Below are 17,695 nucleotides of genomic sequence, written 5' to 3'. Positions count from 1 at the left end.
TACAGAATGCAGTGGCTGGCTGGCACTCACTATGGTACATGAATGTTAATGGCAGACCGGGAGTGAACTGATTTCAAGTTTGAGGCCGCACACGTTCCATTCTCCAGAAGAAAGTTCTCACACAAAATGAAAATTGTCAGAGACGCCGGTGAGTCAGTACTCCTCCTGCTGCTGGGGCTGTTCATGGACTTGCTCTTCACCTTCCTGCTCTTCTGTGTGGCTCTCCTGCAGGGACAAAAAGACCCCAAAACATTCTTCAGCAGAAAGCATTCCTCATGTAAGCTTGCCCCGCGGCGCTTCACTTCTAATTTTCACGCACGTAAGAACAAAACGAGCTGTTACCTGAGAAAAGCAGCATCTTGTAGTACTGTGATAAAATGCATTTACTTTGCTTTTAATCACTGAATATGCAGAACTGATACTTCCCCAGAAAAAGTGTCGGTTTTCACCATCACTGAGTGTTAACTGTTCCAGTGAGCGAACGTTTTGAACAGCCAGACCGTGAGTTGCTCAGTTAGATGCTATATCCTCCCGTTTTCAACTTGTCCAAAAATTTCTGGACCTGTCTGCTGGAGCTTTCACACGATCCTCACTCTAGATTCATATCACTAAATGGACAAGACACTTTTGCTACCACCTGCTTTAAAAATTAAACTCAGCCTCCTTTTTGAGGTCAGACGTCCTACTTTTCCAAAATAATACTAACACGGGTAGTGCTAACACGGACCAGAGTCCTGAGGTTATCAAAACAGGGGTTTTCAGCAGTATCCACAAAATGTGACCAGATCCTTGCAAACACCTTTTTTTTTTCCTGGGTTTAACAAAAGGGGGTTTTTCAAGCTTATCCCCAAAATGTGACCAGATCCTTGCAGACACCTTTTTTTTTTTTTAAATCAAGCCGACTATTTGCTAATTTATAGCGCTACTGTTAAAAGCCGTAGTAACTAACAAACACTCCCCTTCTGCAATCAGTCGTTACACACAGCATTTTCCAGAGCTGTCTCTGAACATACATTCCCCTTGGGAGGAGAATCCCTGACCAAAGGGAAGGCTGGATCCTCACTGCGGGCGATACTGGTTTCAAACAGCTTCCAATTTGGAGGCAACAAACCTGGTATTTTGAGTCGACCTGGCGGTATCAGCGCTCAGAAAGGCTGGCTGACTCTCGGGGCACTGCTTCTGTATTCCCACTAACAGCTTTCCTCTCCGGTGCCCCCATCTTTCCGGAGCACCGCTCTCTGAAAAGATCCCCCCGCCTTTACTCTCTGCCCTGCACGAGTAGCGCTCTGCCACGGGCGGCTCCGAGGGAAAACACTTCTCCAAGACACCGAGCTGCCGTTCAAAACGCAGCACCCCGGTGCAGTACCTCTGCAGAACTCGCCTGGCTCCCAGCAATTTTTGTTAGGAGCAAGCGCCTTGAACAACAAGCTTTAACAAACTGATTCTGCTATGTTTTCCAGTTTAAGGCACAAATTAAAAAGGGAGTTTTCCCACAGCAGCTCAAAGCAGCTTATGCAATAAGAAACTTCCCTTCTGGCAATAAAATATTCATATTTCTAACAGCTAAGAAGAGGAGATTAAGGTTCCTAACATCTGCTGGTACACTGGAAATATCCAGCTGTTTAACATATACAGAAACAGCCACATTTTTCATTGAAAGCAAGCTTCCTGTCACTCAGGTGCTGTTTTCAGGCAGAAGCCACACAACAGTCACGACAGCTGCAGTTCAGCACCTCACGGTCCCTTGGGGAGAACGATGCCCTTACTGCATACAGTAGGTACATCTAAAAATCACAACTTCTGGGATGGGCTGCAAGGGTGCAAGACTTGCAGAGGACAGGAGTTTCACAGAGAGAAGCTGACAGCTGTGAGAACATGACCCTGCCTTGCAGGGTGAGAAAACCGAAGCTTATTTAGCTGCGGTGAGATGTTCCCCTAACCCCATCTATCAGACCCTCCTCGTGTGTTGAGATAACCTGCCCTAGAACACACTCATTCCTTAGAGTCTGCGTATGCAGAGTTTATGAGATGGACCTATTAGGAAGCCCTCTGATGCAGACTTTACCAGTCACATACATCCCATCTTTCCATACATATACAGCAGGAAAATCCTCTAACCACAGGGAGCGGCTTGGGAACCTATTCTGCAGCTCTGAAGAAGAGTGGTGGCTCCTCTCTTGCCAGGTTTACCTTGGATGGAAATGGTAAATCTTACGTGACTACCTCGGAAGTTGTTCTGAGACTTGGACATGTGCTTCCCAGTACGTACAGCTTGCATAAATACATGAGAAATGGGAAAGGCTAGAGTCACTGTGCCCAATTACCTTGGGACTGCGGAACCCCTTGAATAGCATCCCCTAATAAGGAAAGTAGTGGAAGATGTATTTGGAGCATTTACTTCTGTTGGGATCACGCGACCATGGTCACCTCCGTCTCCTATGAAGAGAGGTGCTCTCTTTTGACCGTTCAATCCATCTGCCTCAAACTGTTCAGGCCTGCCTGCAGACTGAAGAGCTAGACTTTATGAAAACCAGCTGCTGCTGGTTGCACGCCTTTTCCAAAAGCAGCAGCAGATGTAGTAGCTGCTAGAGAAAAATCATACCAAACCAACTGCATTTCAAGCAATTGTTTCGGCAACTTGACCTGAGCAACTGATAGATCGAACATCAGCAATTCCCTCAACTTCTGCACGAACTGAACCAGTTTTGCTTTAAGCCAAGACCTATGTGGCTCCAGGTTTCCTAACTGGATGCACAGCCTCTCCTGGTTCACCAGTCTGCAGGTCTCCTCCTGTAAGACCACACGCTTTACACGGTACCTGAGATCTCCACGCTGTCTACAGCAGTCATAGCACGAGCGGGGTAGGGGCCACATCACCCCACTACCCAAAGGAATCCTTTAACACTGTTCTCTCTCAGCTTTGATGTTTTTGATGACAAAGCAGGATTACAAACGAGCAACTCCTAATTACAAAGGATTACAGACTGATCAGCCGGAACTTAAATGACAAGAGCAGATACAACATCCCTCTTGCATAAGCAAAGACATAACGATGAGGTTGAAAACAGAACCATAACAGGGAAAAGAAAAGGGAGCCTCTAAAGACGAGGAACCCGAATGGATTGATATTTGTGCTGTACAACTCCAAAGCTCAAAATCAAGAACAAAACACTAATAATAAAAAAATTATTTAGTCTTAAAAAGTTAGCTTATGAAGGGACATGGTCAAAACCATACTATGACTTGGAATTCTGAAAAGGTAATTTCCCTCCCTCCCCGTGACATGAGCCTGATAAAAATCTCTTCAAAGTAATGCTACAATAATCAAACTTCTGGAGAATGCTTTTTCTAGGGACTACACGCTATGTTTGCATTCGAACCATTCTGCACAGAGTTCACCTGACAGCCTACAATGCTCACCTATGAGCTGCTGAGAGAGGCGAGCACTTCAAGGGCTGTCCAGATTTTGTGTCTTATTTTTTCCTTTTAGAAGGATTAAATTAAGCTTAACAGAAAATTAAACATAAAGGGAGACTTGTCCCTTCTGAATAAGAGCAGCTGGTGTGAAAAACAGGACATGATCTCTGTGCCACGTCGAATACAGGAGATGCCTGTCAAATTACAGGTAGGAAGGAAGAGTTTGAGATTGCTGTCAAGCTGTTACTGGAAGTATGAACTGAAAACAAATGTAAGTTATATAAAGCACAAGGCTTTAGTCAGGGATCACCTGTGCAGCGTATGCGACTCCTGCACACTCCCTTCCTGAAGAAAAGCCTCATGGCCACAGTATCATTTATAAGTGTCACAAATCCTAAAAATTAATGTAATCCTGCTTTTCCACTTTGCCTCTGGGTACTTAAGACACTCCAACACAGAGACTAAAAAAACCCTAGGCTGGACTTAGGCTGAACTCATTAGGAAGCAACTAGGAATGCTGGAGTTGCCTGTAGTTTGGGAATTGGGGGTATTTCCCTTCTGGGGATTGGGAAAGCCAAACTGCTGTTACCAAGGGATTGACCTGCAAAATGCTGCGAGATCCTCAACTTAACTTGGGATGAATTTGTTGCAGAGAGAGAAAAAACAGAACTGAAGGGCAAAACAGGGCAACGGGACACCAAAGTCCAAGGACAAAACATAGGCAGGATCTGCATCAGCAGTGGAACCACAGTCTTAGGTTTAACACTAATGCATTGGGGTCTTTCCTCAGCAAATCACAGTCCATCTCCTCAGCTGTGGAAGAAATGCACTCTGGAAGATGAGGAGATCAAGCCTTCCACTAAAAGGTACAAAACAAGTCATGTGGGGAACAGCCCCCCTACGCTTCTCTGGGGGAGCAGGGCTCGCCTGCTGAAGTGACATACCTGGCTTCCAACTGCAAACTCATTTTAGATAAAGGCTCGGTTGTCACATGCAGGTCAGGTACAGGCACAGATGATGCTTTCAACAGAGAAAGGCTTGGAGGGTGGAAGCAGAGAGAATATTGGGATGTGGACTAAGGAAGAACGTTTTGTAACATGCTCTGCCAGTAAGGAAAACTGCAGGAAGGAAAGCAACAACTGCATTCCTTGGCATGGAATCACTTGCTATTTAAGCCAACAGGCAGACAGATGTGGTAGGGGTATGGGGAGAAGATGGATTCTTCTGGCTTTGCTTTATAAATAAATCACTGTTCTTGAATCCAGAGGACATTTTCTCCGACCGCTACATATATGTAAACTCTCTTAGCCTGTTATCACATGCCTGGCAAATTGATCCTATTGTTTATTCCTGTGAAAATTTCCTCCTCCTTTTCCTCTCTAGCACTTGCCCCACACTGTTGAACGGTGCCACAGCTTTCTGGGAACAGACATAGACAGCCGATGGTGCCACAGCGCTGCCGAGAGATTAAGCTGATGCTTATACACTCTGGAGCCAAAACCAGTGTCCGCTGGAGACTGAACGGTCAGTCGTCAGTGAAGTGCGTACAGGGATTTAGTTAACGTGAAGAGGAGTGGTTCAGCTAAATCTCCACTGAATCATTATCCCTGCGTGTATCTGAGGAATTTAACCAGCACCCTTTGCAGCTTCTTGCTTTGTTCAGTGTCTGCAGCGCTAAGTCTAAGATGCAGTGAGGTTCTTGCAGACAATACATTTCTGAAGTTTTGGTAATAGAGGGTTACTCGGTTTGCACAAGGAAGAATTTTGCCTATAGCAACAGGATAATAAACATGCTGAAGAGTATTATCTCTGCAGATATAATTATGTATTTGGCAACCTGCACTGTACATATTACAACACTGCCACATGGGCTAGAGGAGGTTCACAGCTCTAGACACCGAACAGCACCGCTGCCAGAATTTATGCAGAAAGGCAGAAGATGAAAAACAAAACTAAGGTTCGGAACTACATGAAATCTATTTACAATTGTGACACACCACCTCCGCTTTCAAATCAACTTCAAACCCAGAATACAAAACATACACTGAAGCGTGAGAAGCAATCAGCCTCCTGAATCCCGCTCCCAAGCTGCAAAGTCTGTTTGCAAACGCAGACGACTTTAGGGGGAGGAGGCATAGAAGTTCCAGCTGCTACAGTTCTCTGACCTAAATACAAACACAACCCAATACCATGCCAAGACGTTTTTATGAAATTAAGCTGTTTTGTCTAAATAAGAGACATTAAGCTTGAACTTACGTGTTCTTCTGAAGCATAAAGGACTTCCATTAGCCGATTGACAAGGTCATTATTCTCTCTCCCGTGTTCTTGGCAGAGAAGTTCAATATCCCTTAGTTTGCCATAGTAGAAATCCCTTTCCTTCTCCACGCCTTCAAGTGCAAGTTTTAATGAATGTACCTGCATACAAACCAAGACACGATGCATCAGTTGTGAGCGCACCACAGACAAAACTGAGCCTAAAACAACACGCGCTAAACAATCTTAAATATACATTCTATTTTATAGCTCAAAATGAAGTACATTTTTTCTTCCTGAAGCGCTAGATTGAACCTTACGCAATAAAGAATAAAACAGGCTCCTCCACTACACCTCTTGGATACATCTTAACCTCGATCCTTAAAGGTCAATTGTCTCCGTGCGCGTTTATACTGAATCTCAGAGCCGCAGTTCAGGAATCGGGGCTAGTTAAGACTCGTCTCCTAACAAAGCTGCCAGATGTGTCACGTAATGGTAATTAATAAAACTTTCACCTCAGTACTTGCATTATTTTGCCTGGATTAATGTGTAGCTGTTGGAAAACCTGCAATATCTTCTTGCCTAAAAATCATAGATCTAACAGAAAAGCTAAGAAAGGGAAACGGGCCAGTTTGGAAACGGGAGCTGGCAAATGCGAGTGCTGCTGGGTTGGTTCTTCACCTCTCCTCCTCTCTGCCCACTCACCATACTCCTACAGTCCTGTGTTTTGGCACACGTGACTGGCTGCAGCACAGTCTTTCTGCTCTGATTGAGATGCTGCTTCTACTGACAAATTCTCTCAAAAGTCAAGTATCTTCCTCTTCGCAACCTTGTTCCCGTGACTCTTCAAGCTATAGTGTCGGTCTCAATTTCACCACTAGGACAGCTGCAAATCATCTACAGGCAACATCGCTGTTCAGGATTAGGCTTCGTATAAACCATGACAAATGTTGCAATATATTTTTATATGTACCTATTTAAAACAGATCAATTTTGTGGGAGCATAACAGATAAAACTACTGTCCAATGGGGAGTCAATACGCACTCAGGATAACGAGTGCAAGTGGCTCTCAAAGTCGGAGCACAATGGTGTTAACACCCCACAGAAAAAATGACAAAGCTGTCTGCAGTAAGGACACTGACCCCAATCACATCCACATCACGGCCAAATTAGCATCCACATTTCAAGACATACAATTATACAAGTTATTTTCTGAATAAAATGTGCTAAGTCAGTCACGTTGGACTACATGTCAGTGAATGGATGCAATTTAATAGAAAGCTCTGTGTTGCCAGTTCTACTGCAAGCTCCTCTATTTCATGCACCAGCAGAGTTCAAACAACCCTTTGACAGCCTACTAAATCCGATCAGTTCATTTTTCCATGGCTGCTGAGCTAGCAATGCCTTTTCGTGACCTTTGATTGCACTCTGAGGTGTCAGACAGCAGAGCTGACCTGCCACCAGGGCAGGATCTCAGAGCGTCTTATCCACACACTAACCTATTTCTGACCAGCTGCCTGAGTGTGACACCCAAGTCCTCCCCTGACAGTTTGAATCTACAATTAACACAATGACCACCTTAAAATTAACTATTCATGAAGGTAGGAGTGACAAAATGGAACAAGAGTTTGCAGTATTTTGGTCCACAGATGAAGACTTCATGTTTAAGACGTGTCTTCTGGATCTGCAGCAGCATATTCCTTGAGAGCAATGCCCACATCCAGCCAGAACAAGAACGTAACTGCTTCCAGATCTCTCGCTCTGTGCTTGTGGAGCTCGGGAAAAAAAACTTCAGCTGACACACTGGCAGCTAATAGCTCAGACCATCTTCCCCTTCTGACCTACTTACTATGAAGACGTTCATTTTCATTCTATCACATTCTCTCCATTTTAAGAAGCAGAATCATTAAACTATGTATGTAGGCACACAGTTAATTAACTCCGCTATACAATAAACGTTTATAACCAAACCAGATATGCTTTTCTTCAGTTACGTATCAACTACCTGTCTGGGACATATGAAATCGGTTTTCTTCAGGTACTTAGCACAGCCACATCCTACTTTTTTCCTTCTATGAACATGCCAAAAGGCTGGTGCTCTATGGGCAACAGCACACGTGAACTGCCATGCTCTGTTTCTGGACCAGAAGTACCTCTCTGCAAACGCGGTTAACGGGTGCCAAGGCAGCATTCCTTACTAACTGGTCTTTGATGGTGCTTACTGGCTGCATGAATACTCACAGGACTGCAGAACAGGGTTGGAGACTAAGCCCATACTGTAGACATGCAGCCAAGATGGTGCCGTTTTCAGAAACTACGTGTATACTAGCATAGAGTTAACGGTTCTTGGGACCGTTCCCCACACGTAAAGGTCCCCCCTCCCTACAGAAAGGTCCCTGGTCTGCGCTGTCTCCTCAGCTGCACTCAAACTCTTTGGGCGAGTGCCAGCTGGCACACACCAAAACCAGAGCAGGGACCACTTTGGTGTTTTAATACTATGGGCCATCAAGCTCCAGCACACAGTGACATTCCTTGGAAGCGTTCAACTCACCAGCCCAGACCAAGGCAATAGCGAAGACCGTTTTAAGAGAAACTTTAAGATTATTTGGACCCGTTAAACTAGCAAATGTTAGAGATGGCTTATGATTATTGCAAATAGCTCATTAAGCTACCCTGTGCTAAAACATCGTGTATGAACAGTCCCAGTACTTAAAATTTTCCACTACAAATTACATGGAAGTTCAGATGTCTTAATCTCCCTTAGCTGCCATCCATTAAAGAGTTGGGAAAAAAAAAGTCTGTTACAGCCATATAGGAATTTGATATCCACAGACATCATCAAACATTTCTGACTCATAACCAAGACAGCAACTAGATAAAAGTGGCTACTGCTCGAGAGTGGTGAAACATGGGCAATTCAGCTCTTCCAGCACGTTCAGACTGAGGGGCAGAAAACCCTGGCTCAGAGCTGCCTGCAGCACAGCTTTTCTGGCTCATATTATATGCCCAGGGTGCACAAGTAACCATTAGTGGGAAATGAGACACCAAATGCTGCCAGCAGTTAAAAAGAAGGCAGGCAAGCCTCCCAGACCACTTTAGCTAGAAGAGATGTCTTAAAAACTAGCGATTAAAACACCAACTTTCCCAATCCTCAAAAATTCTTCTCCTCTTTGGTGATGGGGTAAACCGTCAGTTTTCCTCAGGGTTGTTTGTATATAAAGCTTAAGGTTTTCACACATGGAACATGCTAGGAATGCATTAGCAGGGGATGTGATAGTGACTGTCTGTTCTAGTAAAGATCAAATATTTTTATGCTGCTCAGCGTCCAACTAACCCTTCCTCCTGAAGCAAACACCTTCTGACTTCTGAGTACAAATGTCATGGTTTAAGTTACATTAAGCTGACGTTTGAACTCCACTCTGGTTAAAAAAGATTCTGTACAAGTTAGAGGCATCTATTCCTCATGCAACTTTTAAAAACTCTTCTGTTACAACAACAGTCAAGACCGATGGACTCTGTCGTGCTCTCTGCTGCTCAAAATTACACCCTGAATCCGCAGTACACCATGTTTGGGATGCAGCTCTCCATCCACCACCCTGAAGCGTGTAACAGTAACCAAAAATTCGCTGACAGTGCCCCAGCAAACTGAAATCTTTGTTGTTCAGGTCAGTGAAAGTCTGAAACTGAAATGCCCTTAATTGTGGAAAATTATACGTGATCCAGAATAACGACTTCTTCCCGAATGCAGCTGCCACACAGCTCAGAATCTAAAATAGGAGGTTTTTCCTTTCCGTTTTCCCTCATCCAGGGGAAATACAGGGATCAAGTCTCATTTATACTCGTGGCATTTACACCATTCTGACACCACAGTCTTGAGCCAGATGTGGATATTCATTCATGCCCAGTGCAAACACTCTTGCATGTCCAGGAATGACAGAGCGATGTAAAGCTCCACAGCACAAATTAAATTCAAGCCCTTATATTCCCAATATTAAATAAATTCTGAGCTTTATCAATTATATTGCAGAATGTTATTTATAAAATAACTATTCTCACAAAGGTAGGTCCCATTATTAAATAAAAAAGGAGCATTAACCTTCTTAATGCCTTTGTTCTGGAAAGCGGAGTGCAATGAGCCAGTTTTAGTTCAGCTGCAAATCTGTAACACCCCGGTATTAAAACAGGCTTGTTTTCGCCACAGCGACACATTAAAATGATTTATTTCAAATTTGTAATACATTATCGAGATCTTTCCTATCCAAGTAAAATAAAAGATGTATTTCAGCATCTAATAAAATCACCATATTTCAGCAAGACTTACCTGTCATTCCTAAGATCACCTTTTAAAAATACGGGCAAACACAAGTCATCTCTGTCAGTTATTATTTTAAACAATAAATCAGGGTTTTTTTTTCCTTCCAGCTGAGCTATTTCAATCTTTTGTCCCTTCATAATTCTGGAGAGCATTATTCAACAGAGGGAAATATTAGATTTCATGCTTGCCTGTGACAATGAATGCATCTAATTTTATGCCTGAAGCAAATTTACCTGTTCACTGAGCTGTATGACTTGAGTTTCCAAATCTTTATCTGATTTGGATGCTGAGCTGCTCGGTGCAGCTTTTTTTGCTGAAGATGGGCGAGAAGGTGTTGATCCTGGTTTAGAAGCTGGACTGGATTTAGCAGCACCTGAAAAATACAGTAAATAATAATCATGATTGGTCTCCATGATAAATACATTGCTATTAGCCTGCTACTGAAACAGAAGTATTAGTTTCAGACAGCCACTCTGTCTGTCTTTGAGGTGACAGTGGAGGAAGTTCCAGTGCTGCTATACCTCGGAAAAGCAAAAACCACATTTCCTGGCAGTCTGAGTTTGCTACGGAGAGTGAAGTAACTCTGAAACCACAATAAACATCAAACTTAGAATATAAAGTTCCCTTAGCTCCCAGCAGCTTTCAAAAAATATATATGCCATTAATAGATAGTCTCCCAGCCCAATATTTAGTGTACATACCTACCTTCAGTTTCTCTGGAGGAAGATACAGTTGAAATAAACCCAGTTAAACCGCCTCTGTACTCCCCTCATTTTCAAACATGAGCCATCCCCAAGACAAGGGCATTGAAATTCGGACAGAGCACGCAGAATATTCAACCCATCGGTGAACTCACAGTTGCCATAGTGACCAAGAGGTGAGTTTTGATCTCCTTAGGTTTTGCTATTTGTTTTTAATTACTCGCACTGCAAATCTGCCAGAATAGGGAGCAACATCTTTACCAGCAAACCCGGCGAGTACTGAGCGCGTACAGGTACTGTCTTTCACAATGCCTGTGGCACACAGATGCTCAAGCAGGGGGACATTTGTGTGAAAGGGTTTGCAGGGCCTTCCTACGAACCTCACGGCCAGCTCCTCACACTTTGCTCTGCCTCCTCATCTTTCCTCTCCTTGTCAGCTGTTTGATTTAGTCGCTCAGCCATCCACCTCACCTGGGCTCCCACAAGCACCGTACTCTGACTCACAGCCTTTTCCTCTAGGAATAAATTTCAGATGCGGGGGACATACATCTGGTGCAAAAATTGCTTGGGTTAAGACAGAACATCCCTCTTTCCAGGGATGAACACCCAGGGTTAAGAACATCCCTCTTTCCAACCTATTTGATTTGATTTATTAAGCAGGCATGTGAATCAGAAGTCCTGCTTTGCAGCACCCGCCTTTATCGGTGATTCTTACAAAGAGCAAAACAGTTGTCCAGACACACTGACAGGCTCCACAGCCATCCTTCTCCTCCGAGCGCTGTCAACTCTGAAGCCTGGGTCACACAGGTTGCAGGAGAAAGTCCAAATCCCATAAGCACCCAGCTCCCAGGTGAGCTCTGAGCTTGCAGTTCCCGAGTTCCAGAGGGCTTTGCCTCAGCTTTCTCAGCAGCCACCCTCCACCCCACCCCTCACCAGCTGCTCCTCCCATGAGATTACTTGATTTATTGCACACTATGAATTGTTCCCAGGTGTCATTTCCACCACATATCCCCAGCACCAGACAACACTTTAATAAGGCAATTCACTGTAAACCCAATGTTCTACAAAGGCATCGCTAGGTAGAAATCACCAGGAGGCAGGGAAAGGCAGGAGGGGCAGAAACACAACCTGTGAGGCTGCCTGTATGACCAAACCCTGGAGCTCACACGGCCTCACTGACCTAGAACTGTGCAGAGCAGTCCCTTGGAGGAGCTGAAAAGCGATGGGAAAGGCGAGCAGCTCTGGGTTATTCAACCAGGCTAGCTCAGGTTCTCCTGACTGAGCCCCAGGCCTCTCTCTGTAACGATCAGCATCTCCCGCCTCTGAGGAGAGAGCTCTCCATCAACTGGGTCACCTAACGCCAACAGAACATCAACAAACAACTTGATAATTCAGCTGACTTGTGCAAGCATGTCTGTGCAAGATGTTCACCCTGCTTTTCCGTAGTCCATAAAATGAGACAGCTAAGGAAAAAAAACACCAGTTTTTTTCTTGTTATTGTTAAATTGGTCCAGACCAATAACTTCCATACCCAAGTCCTTATAATTACATACACATTCGCCTACAGCAGATTTCAGATACAGTACACAGACTTGCTAAAGTTGCAAAAATCCCAAGTCATGTAAACTCCTGAAATTAAACTTCTTTTCACATCATACTTAGACCAGCAAGGAATAAATCATTTGCTGTAAAACATTAAAGATGCCAAGATCTTTTGTTGGTATTTCTGTCTTTAGGCAACTTCATCAACTTTAGCACACTGCCTTCATTACACATTTTCCAGGTTCGGTCCTAGCTCAAAATCAGCTGCTTAAGGGGTGGATTGTCAGGGTGCTTTCAAAGCCAGGAAAATAATTTTCATTTGTATTAGCAGATAAACAGAAGAAAACTGGTGTCAAAATATGCAAGTTAAACACGCATGAAGTAATTGCTTTGACTACAGCATTCTAGTTGGGCCTGAAGTTACTTACTGAATACTTGCATCACACGCTACTGCGGAATTTACACATGCAAATTGAACAATGCAGTCTATCGATGCTTATTCCCTATGGTATTCTACACCTGCAAAAAGCTGTTCAGAATACGGACTGAAAATTAGATGCTATAAAACAAGGTACGGGCCTTCGGATGTGACACGTGGCTGGTCGATGCAGCTTCCCCCTCTACTGGAGGGCAGCACCAGACTTCCCACGGGCAGCAAGTACCTGCACACGAACAGAAGACAAGGTGCTCAGCTTTTCTAGGGCAGCAGCGCTGGGTCTAGTCGTTCCTCACCATTTCACCTCAGGGGTCAAGGCATAAGTGAGCTAATCCTTCGTAGATCGGGGTACTGATCACAGAATGCCAAATCGTTAAGTACACACCTCTTACCCTGCTGAGGGAGTTAGGGACAGAGCAGGCACAAACATTTAATCCCCAGGTATTCTCTCTAATTTGCAGCCGAGGTGCCCTCCCAGAGCGTGCTGAGCAAGCTCACATCACCACTGTCCGCAGACAGACAGGGCTGGATAGCACCAACACACCGCATTACATTCTGCCCTCCTTTGAAAACAACAAAGCCTTTTGAATTTCCACAGCAAAGTGTTACTATGCTTTATAGAGTCCAGAAAAATCAAAAGAAATTGACTTTTGCTCCAACGCGCAGGAACAGATCTTAAATGAACACGATATCCCAATTTCAGTAACACACATAAAGACCAGCTAAATAACCTCAGCATTTCAGACAGTACCAGCGACAGCTGGATAGAACTTAATTGCAACAGAGAATGCTCAGGGATTTCTAATTTAAAGTTTCCTGGAGGAACAAAAAAAACCCCAAAACTTCACTGCACATTTATTCTGAGAGCTCAGTTTTAGAATCAGCTCAGAGGGAAGCCTCCCATTCTAACAGAAGCTTAATTTCATAAAAGAATTAAAGCATGCTGGTTGGCACAGTACTGCAGAGCACTTCAGCCAGCCAGATACCTAAATGGAGAGGAAAGATCCTGGTAGACTTAATGACTTTGCTGTTGAGCACCACGATGGCTTTGCAGTCAATTAGTGCAATCGTGGAATAACTCCTAATGCACTGCTCGGAGGGACCATTTATATTCCAAGCAGTTTTAATTCTGTCCAACATCATATGTTCTATGAAAATATTTATAATACAACCCATTTACATATTCTGAAAAAGCACAAGATTTTATTCAAATATTTCATATACAAAATAACCGATAACCAGCTCTTTTCACTGACCACCAAGAGAACTGCATTGTCATCAGCACCACCACAAGTGTCACCCACTACCAAGTCATTTTCATGCTCATGCCCAAAAAGAAGTCCAGAGCCCTGAGCCTGGAGAGGAACAGCACGATGCTCCGGAACATGCTGGCAGCCCACAATCTGGAAAGCAGCGCAGCAGAAAAGGACTTGGGGGCTCTGGTGGACACCAAGTTGCACACGAGCCAGTACACACCATCACAACAAGGAAGGCCAACAACCTCCTGGGCTGCATCGGGAAGAGCACTGCCAGCAGGTTGAGGGAGATGATTCTCCCCCTCTACTCAGCGAGGATGTGGCATAGCTGGAGTACTGGGTGCAATTCAGGGGTCCCCAGTACAAGAGAGACACGGCATAGAAAGCATCTAACAAAGGGTCACAAAGATGACTAAGGGCCTGGAGCACCTCACATATAAGGAAAGATAAAGAGCCAGAACTGTTCAGTTTGGAGAAGCGAAGTTTCCGGGGCATCTTACCCATACCTGAAGGGAGGGTGCAAAGAGGATGGAGACAGGCTCATTTCAGTGGTCCCTGGTCAAAAGACAAGAGGCAATAGACACAAATTGACATAGAAAATTGACATAAGAAAAAATTTCTTCACTCTGAGGGTAATCAAATACTGGAACAAGCTGTCCAGAGGGGTGAGGGGGCAGGATCTCCATCCTTAGAGATACTCAAAACTGGATACAGTTCTGGGCAACTGGGTCTTGGTGACCTGCTTTGAACAGAGGGGTTGGACTGGATGGTGTCAGAGGTGCCTTCTCACTCCTACTGCTCTGTGAGAACTTTTGTTACAGCATGCTCCGATTTTAGGTCAATGCAGAGCCCAATCAGAATTTTCTGTAAACAGTATCGCAGCTGCTTCTATTAGCACTGGGATAACTCTTTTTACCTACCAATAACATGGTAGTAGAGATGGGAAAAATAAATTCACAGTTGAAAGAAATTATTTTGTTCTGATACTGAAAGAAGTTAGATGAACCAGCTTCAAAATGCATCACAGGTTTCTATCTGTGGTGCTCCAGAAACAATTACTGGTCAGGCCATCATTAATAAATATATCCCCCGCAGTTTCAGCTTCTCTATTCTTTTTGCTAAAGACCTAAGTTTTACAAAGAGATGCAGACCTCTGCAATTTAAAACAGTGGATGTTGGCGCTGTGCAGATTTTGGGTACAACAAAGCTAGGTTGTGAATTCCAGGTGACTCTACATCACAAGCGCAGCCTTGCAGACAAGAGACATACTTAATGTTTAGAGAAAAATCTTCCTTGAAGCTGTATGAGTAATTAGTATGCCATTAAATATTTATGTAAAATTAAAAAAACCCACGTGCATGAACACAGACGAGGACAGCGTGGAAAGCAATGGAAGCCCTGAGCAAGCACAAGATCTGGCTGAACCTGCACGACCACTGCTTCAGTGGAATTTGGGAATCACTCAGTCTCTCTTCAGTCGAATTGAAGGACTTCATAAAATGACTATTCCCAATCCACGCCACAGAGTCAAAACCAAATCCACCATAAGGTGACAGAGCTAGCAATTTCTTCAAGAGCTAAAGAGAAACTCTCCACCCACTTAGAACAAATGAGTGAGAACAGTAGATGAATTAATGTTCTGAATTAATATTCTCGCACGCTTGTTGTTGCGGCTACACTAGGATGCAAGAAACTGCTCAATTTAGGGATGCTTAATGGCACAAGTGATGACAAATGATGCTTAACGGGAATTAAAAAACCTCATACAAGATCTGACTTGACATTCAGCATCCCAACGTGCTGTGGCACCGTCGCCTGATTATTTTGTGGTACTAACATGCCCTGGCTAGCAGGACCCCTCTGTTCCCTCAGCTCTACCTTGATCATCACTGCCAGACAGCTGGCAAAGAGAAGAAGTGTGTACAAATACTTGAAACCGAAGCACCTTCTACAAATCCCAGCAGAGCAGCCCAAGCAAGAACATTCTCTACCTACTTGTCAGGTGAAGAGGTTTTGCTGATGGCACGACTCCCTCAGTTTGTCTTTAACAGAAGGAGATTTGATAGATGGGAACTAACCACAGTACGCTCTCCATCATAAATGGAGACTTCTCTTTAGATGTACAGTAACCGACTTTTAAACGGCACTATTGATCGTTCTCAGCTGAAACCCTTATTTTCTCTAGCATTCGCCTTCAACAACTGAAACCATTCCACACAGACCTAACAGAAGAACAAGATTTAAAATTTGAAACGCTCTTAAAAACTTGCATTTTCTAAAATTCAACTGTCTGCTTATCTATAAGGAGAAAGCAATCTCAAAAGGAAAATCTGAAATATGTGAAAAAATGCATGGTGAAATATGAAAGATCATGCAGAAATTTGAGCCACACAGACATTCAAACCACACCCACAGCACACTGAAAATTAAGACAGCAATTTTCACCACTGTTTTTCAAACATAATCATCTTTACGGAAAAAAACCTGACTCCGGCACCACAGTGTTGTTTCATGGTCTAAGCTCTCGGGCTCAGTTTAATTTAAAAATTAAAACTCTCCTCATGCTGGCAGAGGAGGTGTGTCCGTATTAAGGCTGAGCCACTTTCCTCTCTACCTCCCAGGCCAGCACTGTCACTGCACATACTGTTCCCGTCGGCTAGTACAATTCCTTGGCCTCGTATGAACTAGGCACTAAAGCATCTTCAGTTTGTCCACCCACAGCTCTTCCCATCTCCAGCTCCGCCACGCTGTCCTGGAGCACCGCACCACTGCGAGCAGAGGTTGCCACCGCCAACTGCCTGCCTCCCTGGGAAAAAGGGGGCATGTTTTGGTGTGAAACAAAGAAAAGCATTAGGAGTTCTCCAGCGCCCCAGAAGTCCTAATCGTATCAGTAGTTGCTAAAATAAAGACTGATTGAGTATTTTTATCCCTCAAAATTAATCTACAGCACATCTGTCACAGTAGGATATACCATTTCCCTAAAGAAAACCGGTATTTTTCTTGCATAATCTGCAATTTGATGGCATGCACATTACATATAAAGCATTCATGCACAAACAGTTCATTCTGCCCTGGTTCTTTTCCCTGTCATAGCGTGAGTATTTTTAGCCCTCATGTGATGCACCAGTATTTTCCAGCTCTGCTTTAGTCATCCTGCTCTCTGAATATTTCAAACTAAAATCGCTAACAGCCTCCATCCAGATCTAAGAATCTCTCGTGTTTTTTAGCTTACGTGTAAATAATTAATTTTATTAAGCTGTCTTTTACCCGTGCATTTTTGACACCCACACACAGAGCAGCGCTCCACAGATTTGCTCTGACAGAGGAATACTTACATAAGACACTAAGCTGAAACCCTGACAACCTGACGACCATTTTCAATTTGATCAGATGAAGCTTCTTCTGCTATTTTCCGCAGGGAGCATTAGAACCAGCACAAACAACAATGCCCTAATATTTTAATCCCTTACCGTGATTTTGACTCTACATCTGTGGGCTGTTTACCACTGCATTAGAGAAGCGCAGAGGCTGTAGGAGATCGAAGGCAGCTCAGTGCTGGCAGATGGCTTTATGTCTAAAAGCAGCTGTGGTGCTGCTGGCAGAGGGCCTGCAGCGGTGGTCTGTGCTGCTGGCTCCACTCCTCGAAGGATGAAAACACGCTTATTCTCCCAGCAAGTTGCTGCATTTACCTGGCAAATCCTTGCTGCTCCAACTCTTTCTAGAAGCAGCTTTTTTTTTTTTTTTTTTTTTTACACCCGTGTTAAGAACACGACC

General features: G+C 44.0%; 1 protein-coding gene across 1 annotated transcript in view; it reads right to left on the bottom strand.

Annotated features, from left to right (window-relative positions):
- Nucleotides 1–153: 153 nt before the first annotated feature.
- MAPRE2 (microtubule-associated protein, RP/EB family, member 2) overlaps nucleotides 154–17,695 on the bottom strand; it is a 36,330-nt gene continuing 18,788 nt past the window's right edge. Inside the window, exons 5-7 of the mRNA XM_010140541.1 lie at nucleotides 10,220–10,359; nucleotides 5,674–5,832; nucleotides 154–225 (exon numbers count right to left, since the gene is read on the bottom strand). Of these exons, the coding sequence (XP_010138843.1) occupies nucleotides 154–225; nucleotides 5,674–5,832; nucleotides 10,220–10,359 (371 nt within the window). The remainder of the gene's footprint in view (nucleotides 226–5,673; nucleotides 5,833–10,219; nucleotides 10,360–17,695) is intronic.

The sequence above is a fragment of the Buceros rhinoceros genome, unplaced genomic scaffold (assembly GCF_000710305.1).
Source record: "Buceros rhinoceros silvestris isolate BGI_N320 unplaced genomic scaffold, ASM71030v1 scaffold3417, whole genome shotgun sequence".
In the NCBI taxonomy this organism is placed as follows: Eukaryota; Metazoa; Chordata; class Aves; order Bucerotiformes; family Bucerotidae; genus Buceros; species Buceros rhinoceros.
This window is presented reverse-complemented; position numbering and strand designations above follow the sequence as displayed.